Source organism: Neophocaena asiaeorientalis, unplaced genomic scaffold (genome assembly GCF_003031525.2).
Source record: "Neophocaena asiaeorientalis asiaeorientalis breed wild unplaced genomic scaffold, Neophocaena_asiaeorientalis_V1.1 scaffold177, whole genome shotgun sequence".
NCBI lineage: Eukaryota > Metazoa > Chordata > Mammalia > Artiodactyla > Phocoenidae > Neophocaena > Neophocaena asiaeorientalis.
In genome coordinates, this window is record NW_020172779.1 from 20,246,879 (window position 1) to 20,268,944 (window position 22,066).

A 22,066-nucleotide genomic window follows, 5' to 3' on the forward strand; every position below is an offset into this window, starting at 1 on the left:
CCCTTCGCTGCTTTTTCAGTTGCTTATTTTTTTCCAACATTTTCTTACGAGTTGAAAGAATTCCTCAGAGAATACTCTATATACCCACTGGTATAGTCTATAATTAACATTTTATTCTATTTGCTTTATCAACTCAGTCTGTCCACGTTCCCATCCCTCCACCCATCCAGGAATCTAGTTTTTTAGGCATTTCAAAGACTAGTTTAGATGTCATACACCATCCCCAAGCCCTTCAGCAGGCAGAGCTTAACATCTGCTTACAGTTTCTCTTTTGATATAAAATCGACTCTCAGAGAAATGCGCAACTCTTAAGTACACGTTGGCTAAATTTTAACAATGGCAGGCACCTGTGGAACCCACACCCAAATATCAAGCTATACAACATGGCCATCACCTAGAAAATCCCCTTGTGCCCCTTCCTGGTCAAAGCCCATCCCAACCTCTCCAGAAGCAACCGATTCTCTGTTTCCACCATCACAGAAGAGTTTTGCTGGTTCTGGGATCTCAACTGAACGGAACCACACGGTACATGCTATTTTGGGTCAGGCTCCCCGCACTCGGCATAAGGTTCCTGAGATTCTCCCATGGTGATGTATTAGGAGTTTGTCAGTTTTTGTTGTTGAGTAAATATCCCCTTAGGAAAATGCCACCATTTGTTAATTCATTCTCCTGTAACAGACACCTGAGCTCTATTTTTTGGCTTGGAACATTCTTTATAGGTCTTTTTGTGAACATATGTTTTTAAATTTTTCTTGAGTAAATAACTAGAGTTGGAACTGCTGGGCAGAGTACGTGTATGTTTAGTTTTGTAAGAAACCGCAGCAGCCTCTTCAAAAGTGGTTGCACTGTTTCACATTCCCACCCAGGCATGAGCCTTCCAGCTGCTTCATGTTCCTTGTGGACACCTGACATTGTCAGTCTGTCATTTTAAGCATTCTCACGAGTGTGTAGTGCTCTCTCATTGTGATTTAAATCTGCATTCCCTCCTCCCCGCTGACCAATGGTGTTAACGTCCACTATCTTTTTTAACATTTTATTTCCTTGAGAGAGAGAGAGAGAGAGAGAGAGAGAGAGAGAGAGAAGACAGAAAGATAGAAGGAGACAGAGAGGGAGACAGAGAGGGAGAGATCTCGAGCAAATATAGCAAAACGCTGAAACCTGAGATATGGTATGCTAGTATCTAAATTATTTTCTGTATGTTTCAAGTATTTTGCAATACAAATAAAAATGATATTTCACCTATATCTTACTCCAGCTATACTTCCACCTATAAGGGTATGGCCCTAACATCTAAGCTGCGCCTGGGGGCACAGCTCCTGGTCTGGAGAGAGGCCCAGATGAGTGGGAGTGGGCCAGGCCCTAGGGAAGCGATCCCCACCGCAGCAAAGAGCTTCTTTCCAGAGTCACCGAGCTCGACCTGCCTCCGGACCTGCCCCTGTGGCCCCGGCTCTGCTCCTGGTCAGCTCTTACTTCCACCTTGGCTCCCTGCTCGCCTCTGCTGGACCAGGGCATGTCCTGCAGCTGACCCTGACCAGGGCCCACGGGGGCCACCTCTCTTTGCCCCCAAAGGCTGAGCTCGGGTGACACGGCACCTCTTCCAGGCACCTCTGCCTGGCCTGTCTCCTGTGACATTAATTTCTCCAAGGAACTTCCCATTGACATTGATATGCGTCCCTCAGATGAACAGCCAGGGACCCCAGATACAGCTTTCTTAAGAATTTAGAAGTGAAAGGTCTTGCCCAGATGTCTGGGCGTCCTCAGACTTGGTGCCTGAAAGCATCGGTAGCTGACGTGCTGCTTCCTCGGACGGACACCATTCATTTCTACCTTGACTTTACACTTGGCTCCAATTTGCAGCCACGACCGATCCTGTCACTGAACCTGAATAAGGGCTGTGATGCCACTGAAAGGGGGACCAGACTGCCCACCCTCTAAGGTCTCGAGGCTGGACTGTTTCAGCACCTCCCAAGCAGGGTGATGAGAGCAGGGCCAGGGAGCACGTGGGGCCGTGACGACACTCACCGCTGGCACTCGCCGGCGTGCAGGACGAGCTCTTCATTGCTCCGGGCACTGACTGTCAGCTCGTGCTCCGTGGAGTTGAAGACGTCCAGGAGCAGGTGGCACTGCCGGGCACTGCGGTGCAAAGACAAAGCCAAGTTCAGCATCTTCTGGCAGCCAAAGAGGAGAGTGACTCCGCTTCCCCCCACCCCCAAAGATTTTACGCCACTGGAGGACACGAGAAGTACGATTTATCAAAATGTCATGTACCCCGGGACACAAAGGCTTACGAAGAAGACTCATTCTGAACTAACTGTGAATTCTACACAGTGGGTTTGGACAGGAGGTCCTCCTTGGTCCTGGGACACATGCTTACAACCCAGCTCTGCCCTTTACACACTGAGTGACCTTGGGAAGGTAACTTGAGTTCTCCAAGCCTCACACGTGTGACCGCTAGGATGCGTGACCCAGCGGGAAAGCACTCGGCATACAGCGTCATTCAATAAGTGACCACGTCATGGCCCTGGATTTCTACGGGTGCCAGGCCAGGTGCTGGGCAGGGGTCCACAGAGAGCCGTGCCCATGCTGTCTGTGCACATGTCCACCGATAGTCCTCATGGGGGCCACCCCTCACTCCCCCAGAACTGTGGGTGACACCTGGGGTCACTCACCACCCACCTGAAACCTCCTTTCCCTGGCCTTCTCTACCGCAGACAGTAAAACTGCAGTAACCAAGTTCCCGCCGCCCCCTTCCCCAAGGGGAGGGCCATGGAACAAAGTTCCAGCCAATAACCGGCTTCTGGAGACTCTTCATCCCAAACAAGAAGACAAGTCCTTGAGAGGGGAAGGCGCCACCCTTCCACCTCCTGACTCCCTTTGCTTCCTCCCCGGGGAGGAGCAGGACGCCAGGAAGCTCAGGGACTCTAGGGGGCGATGGGGACGAACGCCATGGCTGTGGAGGGCAGAGTGGGGCCCTGGGAAATGATGGCACAGACCCATTAGCTACATGTGAAAAACAAAATTCCAGCCACGTACGCTTCGTTTGTGCTAGCTGCCATTTGTCAGGTCCCCATTACGGTCCAGTGCTTGCCTAAAACTAACACAGCATCTCAAACACCAAGTGTCGCAGCTGGCTCGTGACAGCTGATGGATAAGCGTCCGCTCATCAAAACGGGACAACCGGACCTAAGACAGGAGCAGACAGCAACAGAGGCAGCAGCCATCCTCCTTCCTGGAGGAACAGGGTAAGGAGATTTTCAGAGAAGAAAAAAAGAAAAAGCCTCAGAAAAGGATCTGTGCTCTGGCCTCTTTCAGCTGAGCATTTCTTCAAAACGTGACCTTCCATAGGGCATCTGAATTCTCAGGTGTGTTTCCCAAAGTGTGACAAGGGAAGATTTAGCTGGTTGTTAAGCAAAGGGGAGACAGGACTCACACCCACACGTGCCGGCTGCCTGCATTGCTTATCTCATACAAAAGCCCTGCAAGGTTGTCCTCCCGAGACCCACTGATGGAGAGGAGAGGAGAGGGAGGCTCAGGAGATGACGAAAAGTGCTGGTGATGACCGAGAGTCAAGACATAGAGCTAGAAACCCTGTAGCGCTCACAGCGGATGAAGACGCATATTCCAATCCAAACTGCATCCCCTGTTCTTTCCAGAGAAGGGAACCGAGGTGGAGAGGGCGCAGTGACGTGTCCAGGAGTTCACACACGCACACACATGCGCTCACATACACAAAGACTGACAGCATCCCAAGGCCACTGGGCATCTGTGAGATACCAGATTTTCAAAACACATACGTGCACTTACTCTCAAGGGAGATGGTAAAAGTAGCAGCCCGATCGTCCCGCTACGCACTACGAGACGTTGCACGCCACGTCTTTAGTTGATTCTGGGTTCTGTGGGTCGGGGTGTCCTCCCCAGAGGTTCAGCACTTGGAAAAACATTCATTAGCTCTGACAGCTGCCTCCGAGAGGCCTCTTCACTCAGCTCACAGGAAAATGAGCTCTCGAGAATGAAGATCTATTCTGCCTTTGTCATAACTTGATGAAGTCTTTAACCACAGCAAAACCTCTCATCAGAAAAGGAAATTCATAAAACATTTATCAGAGGCAGAAAATTGAAGTGATATTTAAAAGCAGGAGAGAAAAGATTCAAATACATGCTGTTTTCACCCACGGAATATAGTTGTTAGAAAACTGCACAGGAATGAACAACGTCGGAATGTAATACTTTTTTTGTCCTCTGTTTTTTCTGACTCACTGTCTGAGTATGGGGGCGCTTGATCCAGTGTTTCTGTTCCTCCTAATCGTTGGCAGGATGAGATGCTGGTGGATCTTTGCTTTCTGTCTATTATTCATAAATTAATTCCCTTTCCCAAACTGCAGCAGCACTGTGTGCCCACCATCGTGTCATTTACTCTGGTATCTTTCCATACCTCTTTGGATGATTCTCTTAAGTTTTAATCTGTGTTTGAGCATATAATTTACTTTTAATTCTTATTTGCTTTTTGGTTTTATTTTTGGTGTTTTTGGTTTTTCTGGATCCATCTTTCTGAAGTACCGGGAAGCCCAGGAAAGCTTCCTAGAAGAACCGAGATCAGAGTAAGGCTTCAGATCCATCTGCCTGGTCGGACAGCTGCAGGAAAGAATGTGGAGTAAAGTTGGAGGGAGGAGATGAGGCTGCCAGGTGGAAAGGAGAGGCACAGCCCAGGCACAGCAAACAGTGCGTGTGAAGCCACGTCTATATAGTTAGTACGCACTATTTCCTATCTAGAATTAGGACAATTAATTTTATTTATTAATTCATGTAACAAATATAAATATCTACTGAGTACCTGCTGTGTGGCAGGTACTATTCTAAGCACTTGGGATAAGGAAGTGAACAGGAGAAGCAGGATCTCTGCTTTCACGGAACTCATACTCTCGTGAGGGGACAGGGCTAGGAGAGATAAGAGGAATTAAAAGTGAAAAAAATTTAGTCATATTTGGTAAAATGAGGAAAAATAGGTTCAAAAAGGTTGCTAAATACAGGGTTAAGACACACATCCACACACAAAATCAATAACAACAGCATTCCTATATATCAACTAAAAACAAGTACAAAATATAATTTTTAAGAAAATATATTTACAATAGTAATGTACCTAGAAAAAAATCTAACAAAATATATGCAGGATGTTTATGAAAAATATTCTAAAGTTTTATGAAATGATATTAAAGGTGATGAATAAATGCAGAGATGTATTATGTTCAAGGATAGAAAAACTCAGTATTTTTAAATAACTCACTTCTTTCCAAATGTATATAAATTTAATGCAACTCAATAAAAAATCCCAACATTGTTCTGGTTTTGGTCAAACTTGATACACTGATTCTAAAATTTATATCTAAGACCAAAGGGCCAAGAACATGCAAAACAACAATGAGGAAAATTTTTGGAAGAGACTTGGCCAGCTAGATATCAAGAGTTGTCATAAAACTGTAAAAATGAAGGCAGTGGGGCAATGACAAACACATCGATGAAGGAAAAAACAGCCCAGAAGCAGATCCATGAATACAATAAGGTAATGGATATATGACCAAAGTAGCAGTGTTGATTATTAAGAAGGAGGTTCAATAAACAGTGCTGGACAAATGGTTATGCAGATAGAAAGAAAATGATATCCCTACATCACACCATAAACAAAAGTAAGTTCCAAACAGACTGAATAGATAAATGTAAAAAGCAATATTTAAAATCCTGTAGAAGAAAATACAGGTGAACAACTTCTGACCTGAAAGAGAGAAAGATTTCTCAAATGAGTTACAAGACATACAAAATATAAAGAGATCTTCAACCAGGGCACCAGAATGCACAATGAGAAAAGGACAGTCTCCTCAATAAATGACGTTGGATAAAATGGATAGTCACACGGAGAGGAATGAAACTGGACCCTTACCGCACACCATATACAAAAATCAACTCAAAATGGATTAAAGACTTAAATGTAGGATCTGAAACTGTAAAACTACTAGAAGAAAACAGGGGAAAACCTTCTTGGCATAGGTCTGGGCAATGACTTTTTGGAAATAACCCCAAAAGCACCGGCAACAAAAGCAAACACAGATTAAGGGGGGTTGTAGCAAACTAAAAGCTTCTGCACAGCAAAGGAAACGATCAACAGAGTGAAAAGGCAACTTACAAAATGAGGAAAAATATTTGGATACAGTAGGTCTCAAAAGGGGTTAATACCCAAAATACATAAGAAACACAAACAACTCAATAGCAATAGCAATCATCGTCATCATCCAATTAAAAAGTTGGCAAGGGCTTCCCTGGTGGCGCAGTGGTTGAGAGTCCGCCTGCCGATGCAGGGGACACGGGCTCGTGCCCCAGTCCGGGAAGATCCCACATGCCGCGGAGCGGCTGGGCCCGTGAGCCATGGCAGCTGAGCCTGCACGTCCGGAGCCTGTGCTCCGCAACGGGAGAGGCCACAGCGGTGAGAGGCCCGCGTACCGCAAAAAAAAAAAAAAAAAAAAAAACAGCAAAAGACCTGAATAGACATTTCTCAAGGGAAGACGTGCAGATGGCCAACAGCTATATGAAAAGGTGCTCAACATCACTAATCATCGTGGAAATACAAACCAAAACCACCATGAGATATCACCTCACACCTGTTAGAATGGCTACTAAAGAGACCAGTAAGTGCTGGTGAGGATGTGGAGGAAAGGGAACTCTCGTGCACCTGTGGGAATGTAAATCGGTGCAGCCATTACACAACAGTGTATAACTTTCTCAGAAAATTAGTAATAGAACTACCATATGATCCGGCAATCTCACTTCTGGGTATATATCCAAAGGAAATGAAATAAGTATCTCAAAGAGGTAAGTGCACTCCCATATTCACTGCAGCGTTATTCATAATAGCCAAAATATGGGAAAACCTAAGTGTCCATTGACAGATGAGTGAATAAAAAAACTCGTCTCTCTCTCTCTCTCTCTCTCTCTCTCTCTCTCCTTCTCTCTCTCTCTCCCCCTTTCTCACACACACACACATACACACACACCATAATATTATTCAGCCATGAGAAAAAAGAAAAATCCCACCATTTCTGACATGGATGAACCCAGAGAACATTATGCTAAGTGAAATGAGCCAGACACGGAAAGACAAATACTGCGTGATCTCACTTACACGTACAATCTCAATTAGTTGAACTCATAACAGCAGAGCACAGAATGGTGGTTAACCAGAGGTAGAGGGGTGGGGGAAAGGGGGAGAGGTTGGGCAAAGGATACAAAGTTTCAGTTACGCAGGATGAGTAAATCCTGGAGATTTAATATTCAGCATGGTGACTGTAGTTAAGAATACTGCATTGTATACTTAAAATTTGCAAAGAGATTAGATCTTAAGTGTTCTCACTATGCACTCACAAGGTAGCTAGGAGAGGTTACAGATACATGAATGAGCTTGAAATGTGAAATGAAATGAAATGTGACATGATTGTGTTAACCATTTCACAATGTATATATCACACTGTACACCTTAAATATATACAATTTTACCTCAATCAAGCTGGAAAAATATATAACGGAAAAGACTGAAATGTTTGGCTGCACTGAAATGAAGCACTTTTGTACAAGGAAAAACATTAAAGTCAAAGCAAAGAAAAGCTAGCTGTGAAAAGGTGTTTGCAACACATAAATCTGACAAAGGATTAGAATTCTGAATTAATAAAGAACTCCTGTAAATCAATAAGAAAGAAATGATCCAATGGAAAATTGAGCAAAGAACAAGAGTGGACAGTTTAAAGCAGAGGAAATCCAATGGCCAATATATAGGAACAGAGTCTCAATAGAACTAGTAGTCAGAGAAATGGAGAGAAAACCCTCAGGTATGACTTCCCACCCAACCTACTGGGAATGTTTAAAATGTGCTCTAAGACCAAGTGCTGGCCAAGATGTAGATGAGCAAGAATCATGGGAATCCTCATTCAGTGCTGCTAAGGGTGTAAACTGGTACAACTCCTTCACAGGGCAGGTTGGCACAACCTGGCCAAGTGGTAGATGAGAACCCTTTGATCTAATGACTCAACTTGTAGGCATGTATCTTGGACCAACTCTCAGAGTTCAGCACAAGGATGCTTCCTAAAATGTGCACTGCAGCCTCATGTATAAAATCAAAGAACTGCCTTTAACGAAGCGCAGCCAACTGGAGAGCAGATAAATAAATCTGTAACAGTCATACACTGGAAACCTATATATAAGCGAAGATGAATTAAGAAGTACAAACCTCACCACAGCCTCACCACAGTCTCATGTTAATAAGGTTGAGTGAAGAGCAAGTTGCAGGAGATAGTTACATATTTATACCAAGTTTAAAATATTTAAAAATACTCTATATTGCTTATAATAATCAACTGTAGGGTAGTAGTCACTCCTGGTGAGAGAGGAAGGGAATAGGGTCACAGGGGAGCACACAGAGTTTTAACAGTTTCATTTTCCTTCCTTTAAATTAGAAAAATAGATGCAAAAACAGCAAAATGTAAAAATTTGACAAATCTGTGTGGTTGGATAGATTAGCATCCCCTTGACTTTTCTTTATATGTTGCTTATAAGATGTAAGACATGTTTTATAAGAGGTATTTTTAAAGTCACTTAGAATGTTGTCTTAGCTGGGATTCCCCCGGGAAAGCAGAGCCTGAGAAGAGGGCTGGAGTGGAGCAGGTGTTTGGGAAGGGGATGCTGAGGGGAGCAGGGCGGGGGCACGGGGTGCGGCGAGAACACAGTACCACGGCGCCTTACTGAGCTGGCTACCATGTGGACCGCTGGCGCTCACCCTGCTGGTCCCTCTGAAGAGTCACGGACTGTGCCTTGAAGTGTGCGCCTCAGGCAGAGGAGAGGGGATTACTTCACCAGCCCCCGCCCTCCCTGGCCAAGCTCCCCCCAAAAGGGGGGCAATTCCCCAACTCCCCACACTGTGCGGCATGTGCACCTGTGCTGCGGCCCCGGAGAAGGCTTTCAGACACTCCAGAACTCGAGAGCTACGCAGCACAGCTGAGGTGAGGTGCTGTCAAGTTTCCCCTGCATAAATCTGGCTGCCACAGAGACGGCTGGTGTAAGACGTGGGCTAGGACTTGAGGCAGAGAACAAGACGCGTGGCTAACAAATTTTTTTTTTAATTAAGTGCATCTCCTGAAATCATAAACAGATGAAAAACTGACTTCAGATGTGACGGCAAAGGAGGGCCTCTCTGATGAAATAGCATTTCATTTCAGACCCACACAACAAGAAGGCAACCATGTGAAGGTCTTGGAGGACTGCTTTCCAGAGAAAGCAGTTAAGGTCAAATCTTAAGGCATGGTGTCATCAAGGGACAGAACGGGCCAGGAGGAGAGCGGCATGAAATTAATGACAGAGGAAAGGTCGTGACAGAAAGTTTGGATTTTATTCTAAGTATGATGGGAAGCTATCTTTAGAGTCTTAAGCAGATGAGTGACATGAACTGGTTCACGTTTTAAAAAAAATGACGAGTTCCTATTCTGGAAAAGATGCCGTAAGTACAAATAATCCACTGCGTCTCTCCTACTGAACCCAACTATAAATCATACATATAATGCATGGAGCAGCTATTTGAAGATTCGAAAAGTCAACTATAGAAGGTGGATTTGGGAAGGAGATCTGAAATCGAAGTTTCTCTGAACTTCAGAGTGAGTTTCCATTTCCCTCAGTCCTACCTGTCCTAAAAGGCGGCTCGGAGGCACCCATCAGGTATAGACAGGCAGAGCTCCGCGAGCTGCCTCTGTCCCAGGTCCAAGGCATGGGAGAGGGCACCATGAAGGTGTGTTGGGGGGCCCTGTGGGCTTTTTCTTTTTTCTCCTCCGTTTCTCCCAGCCCAGCCCCTGGGCAGCACTGCTATGTGACAGTGCCACGATGGGTCGTGGCTGCACAGCACATACAACTCCGAGGCCAGGAAACCACCTCTCTGACCCAAGGGACTGAGGTCCCATAAGCACAGGGCCAGTCCCCATCACTTTATTTCCCTCTCTGTCCTCTGACCAATTAGTCCCACACAGAGGAAGAACTCAAACCCTGGCTTTGTTGTGGGCAGACAGCGAAGGGAGGCGACTATGGAAAGGAGAGAGATAAAGAGCGCCATTTGCTAAAGTGGTACCTGACCTGGGCTCACTGTGGAGCAAGCACGAGGGGATGGAGCCTGAGGAGCAAAGCACGGGCTTTGGTAACTGAGCTCCAAGGAAGAACACTGGGCGGCACACACAGGACTGATCCAAGGAGAACCACAGACTCTAAAACCAGAACGGCAGCACAGCCCACAGAAGGCACTACGGGACCATGGTGTGGACCACCCACCAGAACAGAGATATCAGCATTCTCCACATGAACCAAACAAGACGCCAGCACCTCACAGCATTGTAGCCGAAATGTCCAGAATGCAGTCCATAACCACTCAGCATGGGAAGAGCCCGGGAAAAAGCCAACGTGCAAAGGAAAGTAAAATCAACAGGCAACAACCTCAAGATGAAAGTCTTAACAGAAAAAGACTTTAAATACGTTCCTCAAAGTAAGGGCAAACACACTTGAAACAGATGAAAAGATAAAATCTCAGCAAAGAAACAGAAGATATAAAGAGGAAGCAAAGAGACACTTTAGAACAGAAAAAACTAAGAATTCACCAGGTAGTGAATTATCTGAGTAATTGAGGGAACGAGTAGACATAAAATGAGAAAGGATATAAAACAAACAATACCATTGAGGAACTGGATCCAACTGACACTTAGTGAACATTCCACCTCCCAAAAAAGTAGGATATCCGTACTTCTCAAGTTATATGCAACATTTACCAAAATAAACCATTTCTAGGCCATGATAAAAAACCTCTAGCAACTTTAAAAGAGTAAAAATCACACAAGTATTTTTTTGAACCACACAGGAATTAAACTAATATATTTGAAGACAGACTAGTAATTTATCCAAAGGAAACAGCTGAGAGAGAAAAACGGGATAAAAACAATCTTATGAGACAAGAAAGGCTCTAAAAGTCATGTCATAGGAGTTTGAGACTAACAAAACACACACACAGCTGTTGAAGAAATAATGGCTGAAAATTCCCCACATTTGGCTAATAATGTAAACTTACAGATTCAGGAAGCTCAGCAAACCCCAAGCAGTATAAATTTTTAAAACTCTAGGCCCAGAAACATCCTAAGCAAACTAAACTTTCAGAAGCAAGAGGAAAGAAGCCACCTGAAAGCAGCCTGAGCGAATAAGGCTTCGGCTCAAGGGAAACGATTCGAGGCCTGAAGCTTTCTTATCAGAACACCAGTTTTGTTGCTTAATGGGTATATAACATCTTAATGGGTATATAACAACATCTTAATGGGTATATAACATCTTAATGGGTATATAACATCTTAATGGGTATATAACAACATCTTAATGGGTATATAACATCTTAATGGGTATATAACAACATCTTAATGGGTATATAACATCTTAATGGGTATATAACAACATCTTAATGGGTATATAATATCTCTTACTTACAATAAGTAAGTCATTTCATTTCTCTGAGTCTCAGTTTCCCCAACGAGGACAAGAATGCCTATGTCAAGGAATTATTAGGAGGCTCCAACGGGAAAAAAAGTGAAAGTGCTTTGTAAAACTACAAGCGGAATATTACATAAATATGAGGGGTGGTGATTATTATTAGCTTGGTTGCAGTCAGTGGAGCAGCAAAAGGGAAAGCACACAGCCCTGCCAACAAAGCAATCCCAGCTAATTACTCAATACTGACTCAGCTAAAAGTGACTATGAGAAATTCCCACGCCAAGGTCTGAGTCTGTCTAAAAACCATGGCATCATGCCCAGAAAGTTAAGTGGGGCTCTTTCTCCCCGAGTCTGGCCGAATTCTCCCAGCCCCTGCAGGGTCCAAACATCACTGTTCCATCAATCCTAGGGGCGCGGTAATGTGAGTAAAGACACAGCCAGACCGGTAGTGATGGCCACATACACCTTTGGCCAAACCCATGTGGTCTTTTAAAGTTCCATAAGCCTGCCTGTTATCAATCAGCCTTCCTTCCTGAAAAATTAGTAGTCAGTTTTAGGATGGAGAGCTTTATTGTAAGTCTTAAGAAAGCCAGGGAGCTTATTAAATTTAAAATGACAAAAAAATAATAGAAGAAACAATCAGAATGTTCTTCGGGGGATATCATCTCATCTTCACCTCTGCCACACAGGTTACGGAGCTTCTAAATCTTACTGAAGACTCTTACAGTAGATTTACTGTCCATTAGAACTGGGTTTCCCAAAGTGTGACGTGAGGACCACCTGAAACAGATGCCCTGGCTCTGCAGGGGACAACGGATCAGCGCCTCGGAGGTGTCACACCCAGGGCTCTGGTGTCCTCCGGGCCTGGGGTTGGAAGAAGCTGAGTCTTACTGGTGAGAAAGACAAGTGGGCGGCGGTGGCACAGAGACACAGGAGACAAGCAGGGGAGGCTTCTGGAAGGAAGCGGCTCCTGCGTTCGCTGAGGGAACAAAGGCTTGAGAGCAGGACTGCAGGCGGACAGAGCAGAGCATGGAGCAGACAGGGCTGGAGCAGCACGGACCGTGCCGGGAGCTTGCAGGCGTCTCCTCGGAGTGAGGAGGCGCGTGGGGCGGGGACAAGAAAAGGCAAGGCAGACAGGCTGGGTCAGATTGTGCAAAGCCTTGTGTGCCGAGCTCTGGAACCGAAACATGACTTACAGACGACAGGGACTCGTGGAAGGACCCTAAAGGGGGGACAAACTCATGCTTGTGTTTTAGAACAAACACTTCAGCAGCTATTTGGGGAAAGAACTGGAAAGAGAAAACGAAAGCAAGAGACTTCGAAAGGCTATAGCAACTGTCCAAGAAAGGGAGGGAGAGGCTGGCCCAAGAGACAAAGGTGACACGCCTGAGTCAATGCAGAGCTACTGAGGTGGAAAGGACAGATCTGGTGACCGACTGAAATGTGGGAACAGTGCCCTGTGGATGGCTGACACACAACCTGGCCTCTGACGGGTCTTGGGGGGCTGCTAATGAAGGCAGGAAGGGCCTCTGTTTCTGATTTTTTAATACGTTTTAAAATAATGTTTTAAAATGTTCCCTTTAGAGGAAACAATTTGGAATGGCTAGAATCCAAAAGACATATAGGATAACAAGCATCGGCAAGGATGTGCAGAGTTGGAACCTTCAAGCACTGCTTGAAGGTTTGGGTGGGAACGTAAGATGGTACAGCCGAGCCGGAAAATGGTCAGGCAGCTCCTTAAACGGTTAAACAGTTATGACACGATCTGATAATTCCACTCCTAAGTATATACCCAAGAGAAATGAAAACTGGCCCACACAAAAACTGGTATGTGAATGTTCATAACAGCATTATTCCCAACAGCCAAAAAGTGGAATCAACCCATCAACTGATGAATGGATAAACAAAATGTAGCATATCCACACAGTGAAATATTATTCAGCATAAAAAGAAATGCCATACTGATACTTCCTTGTGGGTGAACACTGACATTATGCTAAGTGAGAGAAGCCAGTCGCATTTTGTATGATTCCACTCACATGAAATATCTAGAACAGGCAAATCTAGAGACACAAAGTAGATTTGTGGCCGTGTAGGGGAGGGGGAGGGGGGACTGCTAATGGGTGCAGGGCTTCAACCGGGAGAATGAAAAATTCTAAAATTAGATGGTGGCGATGGCCGAACGACTCTGTGACTAAACTAGAAACACTAAATTGTGCAGCTTAAGTGGGTGAATTGTGTGGCATGCAAACGATGTTTCCGTACAGCTTGCGCGTACATGCAGCGAGAGTGCCCGGGGGTGATGGAGGTGAGGTCAACACGCTCCTGGCTCAGCGAGACCACTGTGTCACCTCACCAGGGCGCAGCGCTCAGCGCCACCGTGGTCTTGACAAACACATCATTTACTCTCTGTTATACTGTCTACTTTGCACTCATAACGGACCACAGGTACGAGAAAAGAACCATGAAGACCACATGTTAAAAGGGGCACAAAAATGAACACCAAGGCACCTGTGACTCAAAATCCAGGTTAAAAAGGTAACATAGGGCTTCCCTGGTGGCGCCCGTGGTTGAGAACCTGCCTGCCAATGCAGGGAACACGGGTTCGAGCCCCGGTCTGGGAAGATCCCACATGCCGCGGAGCAACTGGGCCCGTGAGCCACAACTACTGAGCCTGCGCGTCTGGAGCCTGTGCTCCGCAACAAGAGAGGCCGAGACAGTGAAAGGCCTGCGCACCGCGCACCGCGATGAAGAGTGGACCCCGCTCGCCGCAACTAGAGAAAGCCCTCGCACAGAAACGACGACCCAACACTGCCAAAAATAAATAAATAAATTTAAAAAAAAAAAGAGTCAGGGACGCATTTTGTATGATTCCACTCACATGAAATATCTAGAACAGGCAAATCTAGAGACACAAAGTAGATTTGTGGCCGTGTAGGGGAGGGGGAGGGGGGACTGCTAATGGGTGCAGGGCTTCAACCGGGAGAATGAAAAATTCTAAAATTAGATGGTGGCGATGGCCGAACGACTCTGTGACTAAACTAGAAACACTAAATTGTGCAGCTTAAGTGGGTGAATTGTGTGGCATGCAAACGATGTTTCCGTACAGCTTGCGCGTACATGCAGCGAGAGTGCCCGGGGGTGATGGAGGTGAGGTCAACACGCTCCTGGCTCAGCGAGACCACTGTGTCACCTCACCAGGGCGCAGCGCTCAGCGCCACCGTGGTCTTGACAAACACATCATTTACTCTCTGTTATACTGTCTACTTTGCACTCATAACGGACCACAGGTACGAGAAAAGAACCATGAAGACCACATGTTAAAAGGGGCACAAAAATGAACACCAAGGCACCTGTGTCTCAAAATCCAGGTTAAAAAGGTAACATAAAATGACGACTATGTCATATTTGGCTTTTCATTTTCTGGGAATGAAGACAACCCTATTCAAAAAGGATGGAAAAGTACTTTAAAATAACTTGAAGTCATGGTTCAATGTAGCATCATTTGCAATGAGCTCTATAATGATTAAAACTCTGAAAACGCCAAATGCAAAAACTCTAAACGGAAGGTCACAGAAAACTCTGGCCGATTGTCGACAGACAATCTACCTTTCAACATACGATGTCAATCCCTAAATCAAGTATGACATGGGCCTTTTTAACTGGTGTTTATAAATCATACTTCTTAACATAATTAGTGCATGCTACTTGTTAAGTAGAACAATCTTTACATCTGTCTTTAAATAACGAATATTGATAGCATTCTTAAATGAACATTAACACATAACGTTCGATAATGTAATAGTTCAAAATAAAATACAGATCACTTAAAATTATTGATTGTAATACTTTAATAATACGTATGGTTGAGACATAAAATAGGTCCCTTCAAGGTACAGCTGCGTGAGTGGAGACAGAAAAATGGGAGGGGATTCACCGCCTGGGCGGCTCCTAACTGGTGACACTGGGGACCAGAGGGTGCTAACTGCTGTGTCAACCTAAATGACATGTCCAGCTGCTCCTGCCATGGGAGGTGGGGTCCCAGCTCCTGCCTGTGCAGACCTACACTATGTTAACACTTGGAAAGACGATGAAAAGCGTGCTCATCGTTTCAGGGAACACAAGCCAACAGGAGCAGGAAGGGATGAAGCAAATGCGTTAAGTCATTAAGCTCCTTCCACCAGAGATTCGATGAATGGGTTACAGAAAGATGGGAGCCCTGGGGCAGACCCAGCCCCCTCCCATCACAGAAGCGGGTCTCGTCCGCAACCCCTCCTCTGTCCTCCCCAGGGTGCCCCTCACAGCCCAGCCTCAGTGAGGGCTCTGGAGAGGGTGAAGCTGCTGGGCAGGCGAGGGCTTCCCTCTGAGTAACACAGCCCTGGTCTTCGTACCAGCCACCCAGACGTGAGTCCCCAGCTGGGCTGTCCCTGTGTCACTTCCACACGGAAGAGGGGGAGTCCCTGACCTTGCCCTTGACAACCGCCGTTTCTCAGTTTTCTACCCGTGTCAGGCACTGTATTAGACGCTCTGTGTATTGATGCATTCTTTAAACCTTACCGCAGCCCTGCAAGATCAGTGTTCTCTCCATTTCAAGATGAAGAAAAATGATGCTTAAAGAAACAGGAACGACTTACTCAAGACCACAGGGCAAATAAGTGGGAGGATCAAAATCTGAAATTGGATACAGGTACAATGGGTTCTGAAACCTGTGCTTGTTAAAATTCTAAATTGTTGTTAAAGTTAAAACCAATTTAAATCAACACAGCAACTTGAAAAGGATCAACCGTGATGAAATCCGACATTGAAACTGCCTTTATTACATGTCTGTGAGCAGAGGCTCCCGACGGCGTGGAGCGGTCCCACTCCACGGGGGGAAACGGAATTTTTCTTCTAAATGTCCGGGAAGAAGCGCCATGGTGTGTCAGGTTGTATGATTTTTATTCAGAATGTAACAACTCCCACACCTTACACCCTGCTCAGGGGAGTGTATTTTCCACAGAGCTCAGAGTAGCAATGTATAAGATTGGACCACTTACCCTAGCAGCCTAGAAAGAAGTTGCTCCTGAGGTGAGGGAGGCCAGGCACTCAGACAGGGCGGCATGGCCCAATCCATTTCAATCTGGTCCCTAACAACATTACCAGGCAGCTTGGTGTAAAAAGTGAATTTTAATGGTAATTGATCTCCTAAATAAAAGTCAGCTGAAAGCTAGGTACACCCCTGAAGGAAGGAGAATGGTTAAAAAAAAGCAGTGAGAATTCCACCTCCCATCTATATTGTGCTTTGCCTTTGAGAAAACACTGGGCCCTCTATTGTTTCATTTGATTCTCTTACGCCCCATGAGGTGAGCAGAGCCGGTGATCACTCCAGTGAGGGACAGGAGGGCTGAAGCTGCGAGAGATACAGAGATGCTTGCAAAGACACAGGGGGCCAAGGGAAACCCAGGTCTCTGGAATGCCAGTTCAGCGTATGTGTGGCAGGAAGCATGGGTTTTGGTGCCAAGAAGGCCAGAACTCAAATCGAATCTCTTTTTCTCATTAATGTGCAACCAGGGTGAGTTATTTAACATCTCCATACAGCAATGCTGACGTCAAAGGGTTCTCTGGAGTTTAAATTCCACCCATTTTTGGTCTCTTGGGTATTTATTTTTAGGACTTCCTGGTATATGTTGGATACAGACCTTTGTTGCATAAGAGTATTGTAAATATTTCTCCCAATACGGAGCTTTTTTTTTTTTTTTTTTTTCTCCACTTACCTTACTCTCTACCGGTCACAACTTGGAGCTTGCTTTTTGATGAGCTGAAGTTTTTAATTTTGATAAAAACCCTCTTATCAACTTTTTATTTTACGGTTAGTAGTTCTCACTCCATCTGAGAAATCTTTGCTTCATGGAAAAATTTTCATTAAGAATTAAAACTAATTAATTAAAACTAAAAATTAAACTCTTCAACTGAGATGACTACCTCAGGGATTCTATTTTCTCTTGTACCAACTTTAGTAATTCATGTCTTTTAAACTTTTTTTTTCCATTTCATTTAAGTTGTCAAATTCATTGGAATATGATTTCTCACAGTACACTCTTATTATTCTTTTAATGTCTGCAGAATTTAGCCATGCCCCCCTCTTTCATTCTCATTATTAGTAATTTGTGTGTTCACTCTCTTTTTTAAAATTCTGACCATCCTGGCTATAGTTTACTAATTTCATTAATCTTTTCAAAGAATCGATTTTGGGTTCCATTTAGTTTACATATTTTTTTTTCATTTTCTATTTCATTCCTATCCACTATTATTATTTTCTTTTACTTCACTCTTTATTATTTATTTTCTTTTACTTCAGTTTATTCTGGGTACATTTTGCTCTTCTTTATCTTACATAGACACTTATACCACTGATTTTAAGCCATTCAGCCTCTAGCATAAGCATTTAGTGTTCTATGATATCAGTTAGCTGGAGTTGTTTACTAGTCCTGTGCAAGCTTTCTATATTTTTCCGTTCCTTTCTATATTTTCCTTGTTCTGTCAAAAACTGAGAGACGAGTGCTGAAATATCCAACTATAATTATCTGTTTTCCATCTCTCCCTTCAGATGTCGGTTTTATTTTGAAGTTATGTTTCTAAGTGCATTTGCATTTAGGATTGTCGGGTACTCTTGATGACTTGACCCTTCCGTCATTACAAATTATCTGCTTACTTTCTCTCTTTTTCTCCTGAAAGTCTACTTACTTGATAATATATCCATGCCACCTTTCTTATGATTACTGTTAACATGGCATGCCTTCCCCCCCCATCTTTTTGCTTTTAAACTGTGCATATTTAATGTGAGTTTCTTATAGAAAACAGAGAGAGTTGGCTCTTGTATTTTTATACAGTATCACAATTTCCACGCTTTTTCCCACCACATACATATCCAGTTCTTCCATCATCATTTGTTGGAAAGATTTTCATTCCACATAAAATTGTTTTCATACTTGCTGGTCACATGATCAATTGATCACACAGGAGTGAGTCTATTTCTGGACCATCTATTATGGTCCGTTGATCTCTCTATCTTTACAACAATAGCATTCTCTCTTGATTACTGTAACTTTATGTTAAGTCTTAAAGCCGTATAGCTTAAGTCCTCCAACTTTGTTTTTTTGTCAAGTCATATGCCTATTCCAATAATCTGTTCCACTGTGAAATAATTTTAAAAACAGCTTGTCAACTTCCACCCCCCCAAAAAAAAAGTCCTGTTGCGATTTTAATTGGGATTGCATTGAATTTATAATCAAATTTGGGGAAACTGGTGTCCTAGCAGTAACTGACATTTCCAATCAATAAACATGGTATCTCTCCCCAACTATTTAAGTCTTTCATCCATACGTCACATCACGCACAAAACTTCATTTGAGACAGATTCTGGGAAAAACTTTAACTATAAACCTCCTCAAAGAAAAAGAGGCAAAGTATCTCTGTAACTCCGGGGGGCAAAGATTTTAAATATAGCATTTAGTTCAGTTACATTTAATGTAATTCTTGGTACAGTGGGTTTAAATCTACCACACTGCTATTTGTTTGTATTTAACTAGATGTTCTTTTCTTCTCCTTTCTTGCCACCTCTTTCCCCCTTTGGGGGGTTATTTTTTAGTGTTCTGTTTTATCTCTCCTGGTATACTATCCATACCTTAAGTCATTGCTCAAGGTTTTACAACATGGGTCTCTAACATCACATTCTAACTTCAAATAATATAACATTTTGCATATAAAAATGTCCATTTCTCCCTCTTCTTCCATTTGTGTGACTTTTTTTTTAACATATTCTACTTCTTTATATGACATGCACTACAAAATTAAATGCTATTATTTCTTTCTTAGACAGTCAGCAGTCTTTTAAAGAAATCAAAAAGCGAGGATAAAAAATCTCATACCTAACCTGCTCACTTTATTTCCGGGATTCATCATTCCTTAATGTAGATCCGAGTTTCCGTCTGGTATTATCTCTGCCTGATGAGCTTTTACCAGGCTGATAAAACACAAGGACTGTGTTCTCTGTCCACCTCTGATCCCAGTGGGTGCTTCACATAGCACCCAAAACATTGGAGGTGTTGGTTTAAAGGTTTACAGTCTGCTAAGTGCTTTATTAGACATACAAAGAATGTACAGGGGAACCCACAGAAGGACCCCAACTCTGCCTAGTCATGGTCAGGAAAATTTTATAAAAACGTAACATATATCAATGGCAAACAGACGTTTTCCAAAAGGTTAAGTGAAGGAATGATAGTTTAAGAAAAAGAACAGTTTTAGAAAAGGAGGTATGCAAAGGCACACTGGAGTAAGCTGTCCTGACACGTCCTGGTGATGGTGAGAAGCAAAGTGTCTTTCACATGAAGTGTGGAGGGACTGGGGACAAACAGCTGAAGAGGAACGCCTAGATCAAACATTTAAGTACCTTGAATATCAGAGTGGGGACTTTGAACTTTATCCCGCAGGCACTGGGGAAGTCTTTAAGCCGGACGGTGACGCGGGAACGTTCATGTGTGTCTACAGGACGATGCCGGAGCAGGGTTAGAAGGCAGGGGGACTGAGTAGACGAGTATGTCTAGAGTCCCAAGGAAAGACGGCAAAGACGTGCAGTGGAATGCAGGGACATCAGCTCAACCCACAGGATTTGGGGCGCAGTTAGACTTAGCAGGAAAGGAAAGGGAGGATTAGAGGAAATCAAATCTCAATCCCCAGAGCAGGGAGAAGAAACACGTAGGCCAAAAGAAAGTGAGGTCAACAGGCGGGTAACCAGGCGCCAAACAGCGCGTCAGCTAACCACCAACTCTTCCGAGTGTACATTTGCACCAAACCACAAGGCAACATTTTTCTCATCTTAAACCGTCATTAAGAACTGCAGGGGCCATGACATGGAAGCCAGATATCAATAAGGCGAAAATAATCCAACTCAGTGACAACCTGTGCGGCTTCTAAGACCTATTTATACGAGCAGTGGCAGCAGGAGGTGAGGGGATGAAAAAGAACGCACACCAGGAGTGGACCAAAGCACAGGAAGGGCCTGAGAAACTCTAACGGCACCTGGCAGGCGTCCTTGCCAAAGCTTCCCGCCGGCAAGTGCTTTGACGCTTTATACAAATTCAAAACAGAGGCAAGCGTTGGCAAGAAAGACCATCACTCTGTGGGTTGAAAAAGTGATAGATGATGAATGCGATCAAAATGTGCTTGGGCTGAAAAGCCCAAGCAAAGACATTAATTCTTGCTGAAGCCATTCTCCAATGGCTGGGGAGAACAGCAGTCTTTCCTATGAACCGAAACTCCCCTTACTTTTGGGGGCTGTATCACTCTAAAGAGAGTTTTATATCGACAGTAACATCCCTCTATTATACTCTGTGGACTACAGAGCCCACTGGTGGAGGGGAGAGGGATGCTGCATGGGATGTTCTCTCCCCCACAGTCAAGGATAGACAGGTAAGTATAGCCTTAACTCCATTAAAAATAAGTAATACTGGGACTTCCCAGGTGGCACAGTGGTTAAGAATCTGCCTGCCAATGCAGAGGACACGGGTTCGAGCCCTGGTCCGGAAAGATCCCACATGCCGCGGAGCAACTAAGCCCGTGTGCCACAACTACTGAGGCTGCGCTCTAGAGCCCGTGAGCCACAACTACTGAGCCCACATGCCACAACTACTGAAGCCCACGCACCTAGAGCCCGTGCTCCGCAACAAGAGAAGACAACGCGATGAGAAGCCCGCGCACCGCAACAAAGAGTAGCCCCCGCTCTCTGAAACTTGAGAAAGCCCGCGCGCAGCGGCAAAGATCCAATGCCGCCAAAAATAAATAAATTTATTAAAAAAAGTAATACGAGCCCACTCTATCCTACCCCGAGATGTAATGTGCCCCTGGACGTGAGAATGTGGACATGCCCAGGGGTGATCAGGACCTGCCTTCCAAGGGCGGCTCACCACCTGGGCAGGAATCTGACCCCAGAGAGTCTCCATTTGGCTGGAGCCCCACCCAGTGCTTCGGACCCCACCACTCCCGGTTCATCACAGGTCAAATTCGGGGGTGAGGGACTATCATTCTCCCACCTAAGGGAGGAATAACCTCTAGTATCTCTGACCACTTCTGGGTTTGAAGTAGACAAACTGGTTTCTTTCTCCTTAAAGGAAGACTAGGCCTGGAGAAGTAATCAAGAGAGAAAGCCTCTTGCAAGTAGGGTGCTCTGGGCAGAAATGACCCCACGCTCCAGATGGCTGGGAGCTCCGCAAAGATGGGGCTGAGACGCTGGGCAGCCTGGCCCTGCCTGCACAGTGCTCCTGGGGCGCCCGAAGTGACACAGACACAGATGTGCTGGACGCCTCCAGAAGTCTCCAAGACAGGGAGCCATCGGCTGAGCCCCTGCTAACAGGACAGCTGAACCGGACTGCAGTGAGTTCCAGGCTCGGGACAACGGGCGGGAGCCATGTCGTGCACGATGACCACCAGAAGCAAGCATACCGCGCCACTGACAATGTTACTACAGCGCGTAAAAGGGATGAAGTCC

At 44.8% G+C, this 22,066-nt stretch overlaps 1 protein-coding gene across 2 annotated transcripts in view; it reads right to left on the reverse strand.

Moving 5' to 3' along the window:
* TRAPPC9 (trafficking protein particle complex subunit 9) overlaps nt 1-22,066 on the reverse strand; it is a 509,572-nt gene that overhangs the window by 178,359 nt on the left and 309,147 nt on the right. For both annotated transcript variants that reach the window (XM_024741252.1, XM_024741251.1), the window contains one exon: nt 2,023-2,133. In XM_024741252.1, coding sequence (XP_024597020.1) covers nt 2,023-2,133 — 111 coding nt within the window. The remainder of the gene's footprint in view (nt 1-2,022; nt 2,134-22,066) is intronic.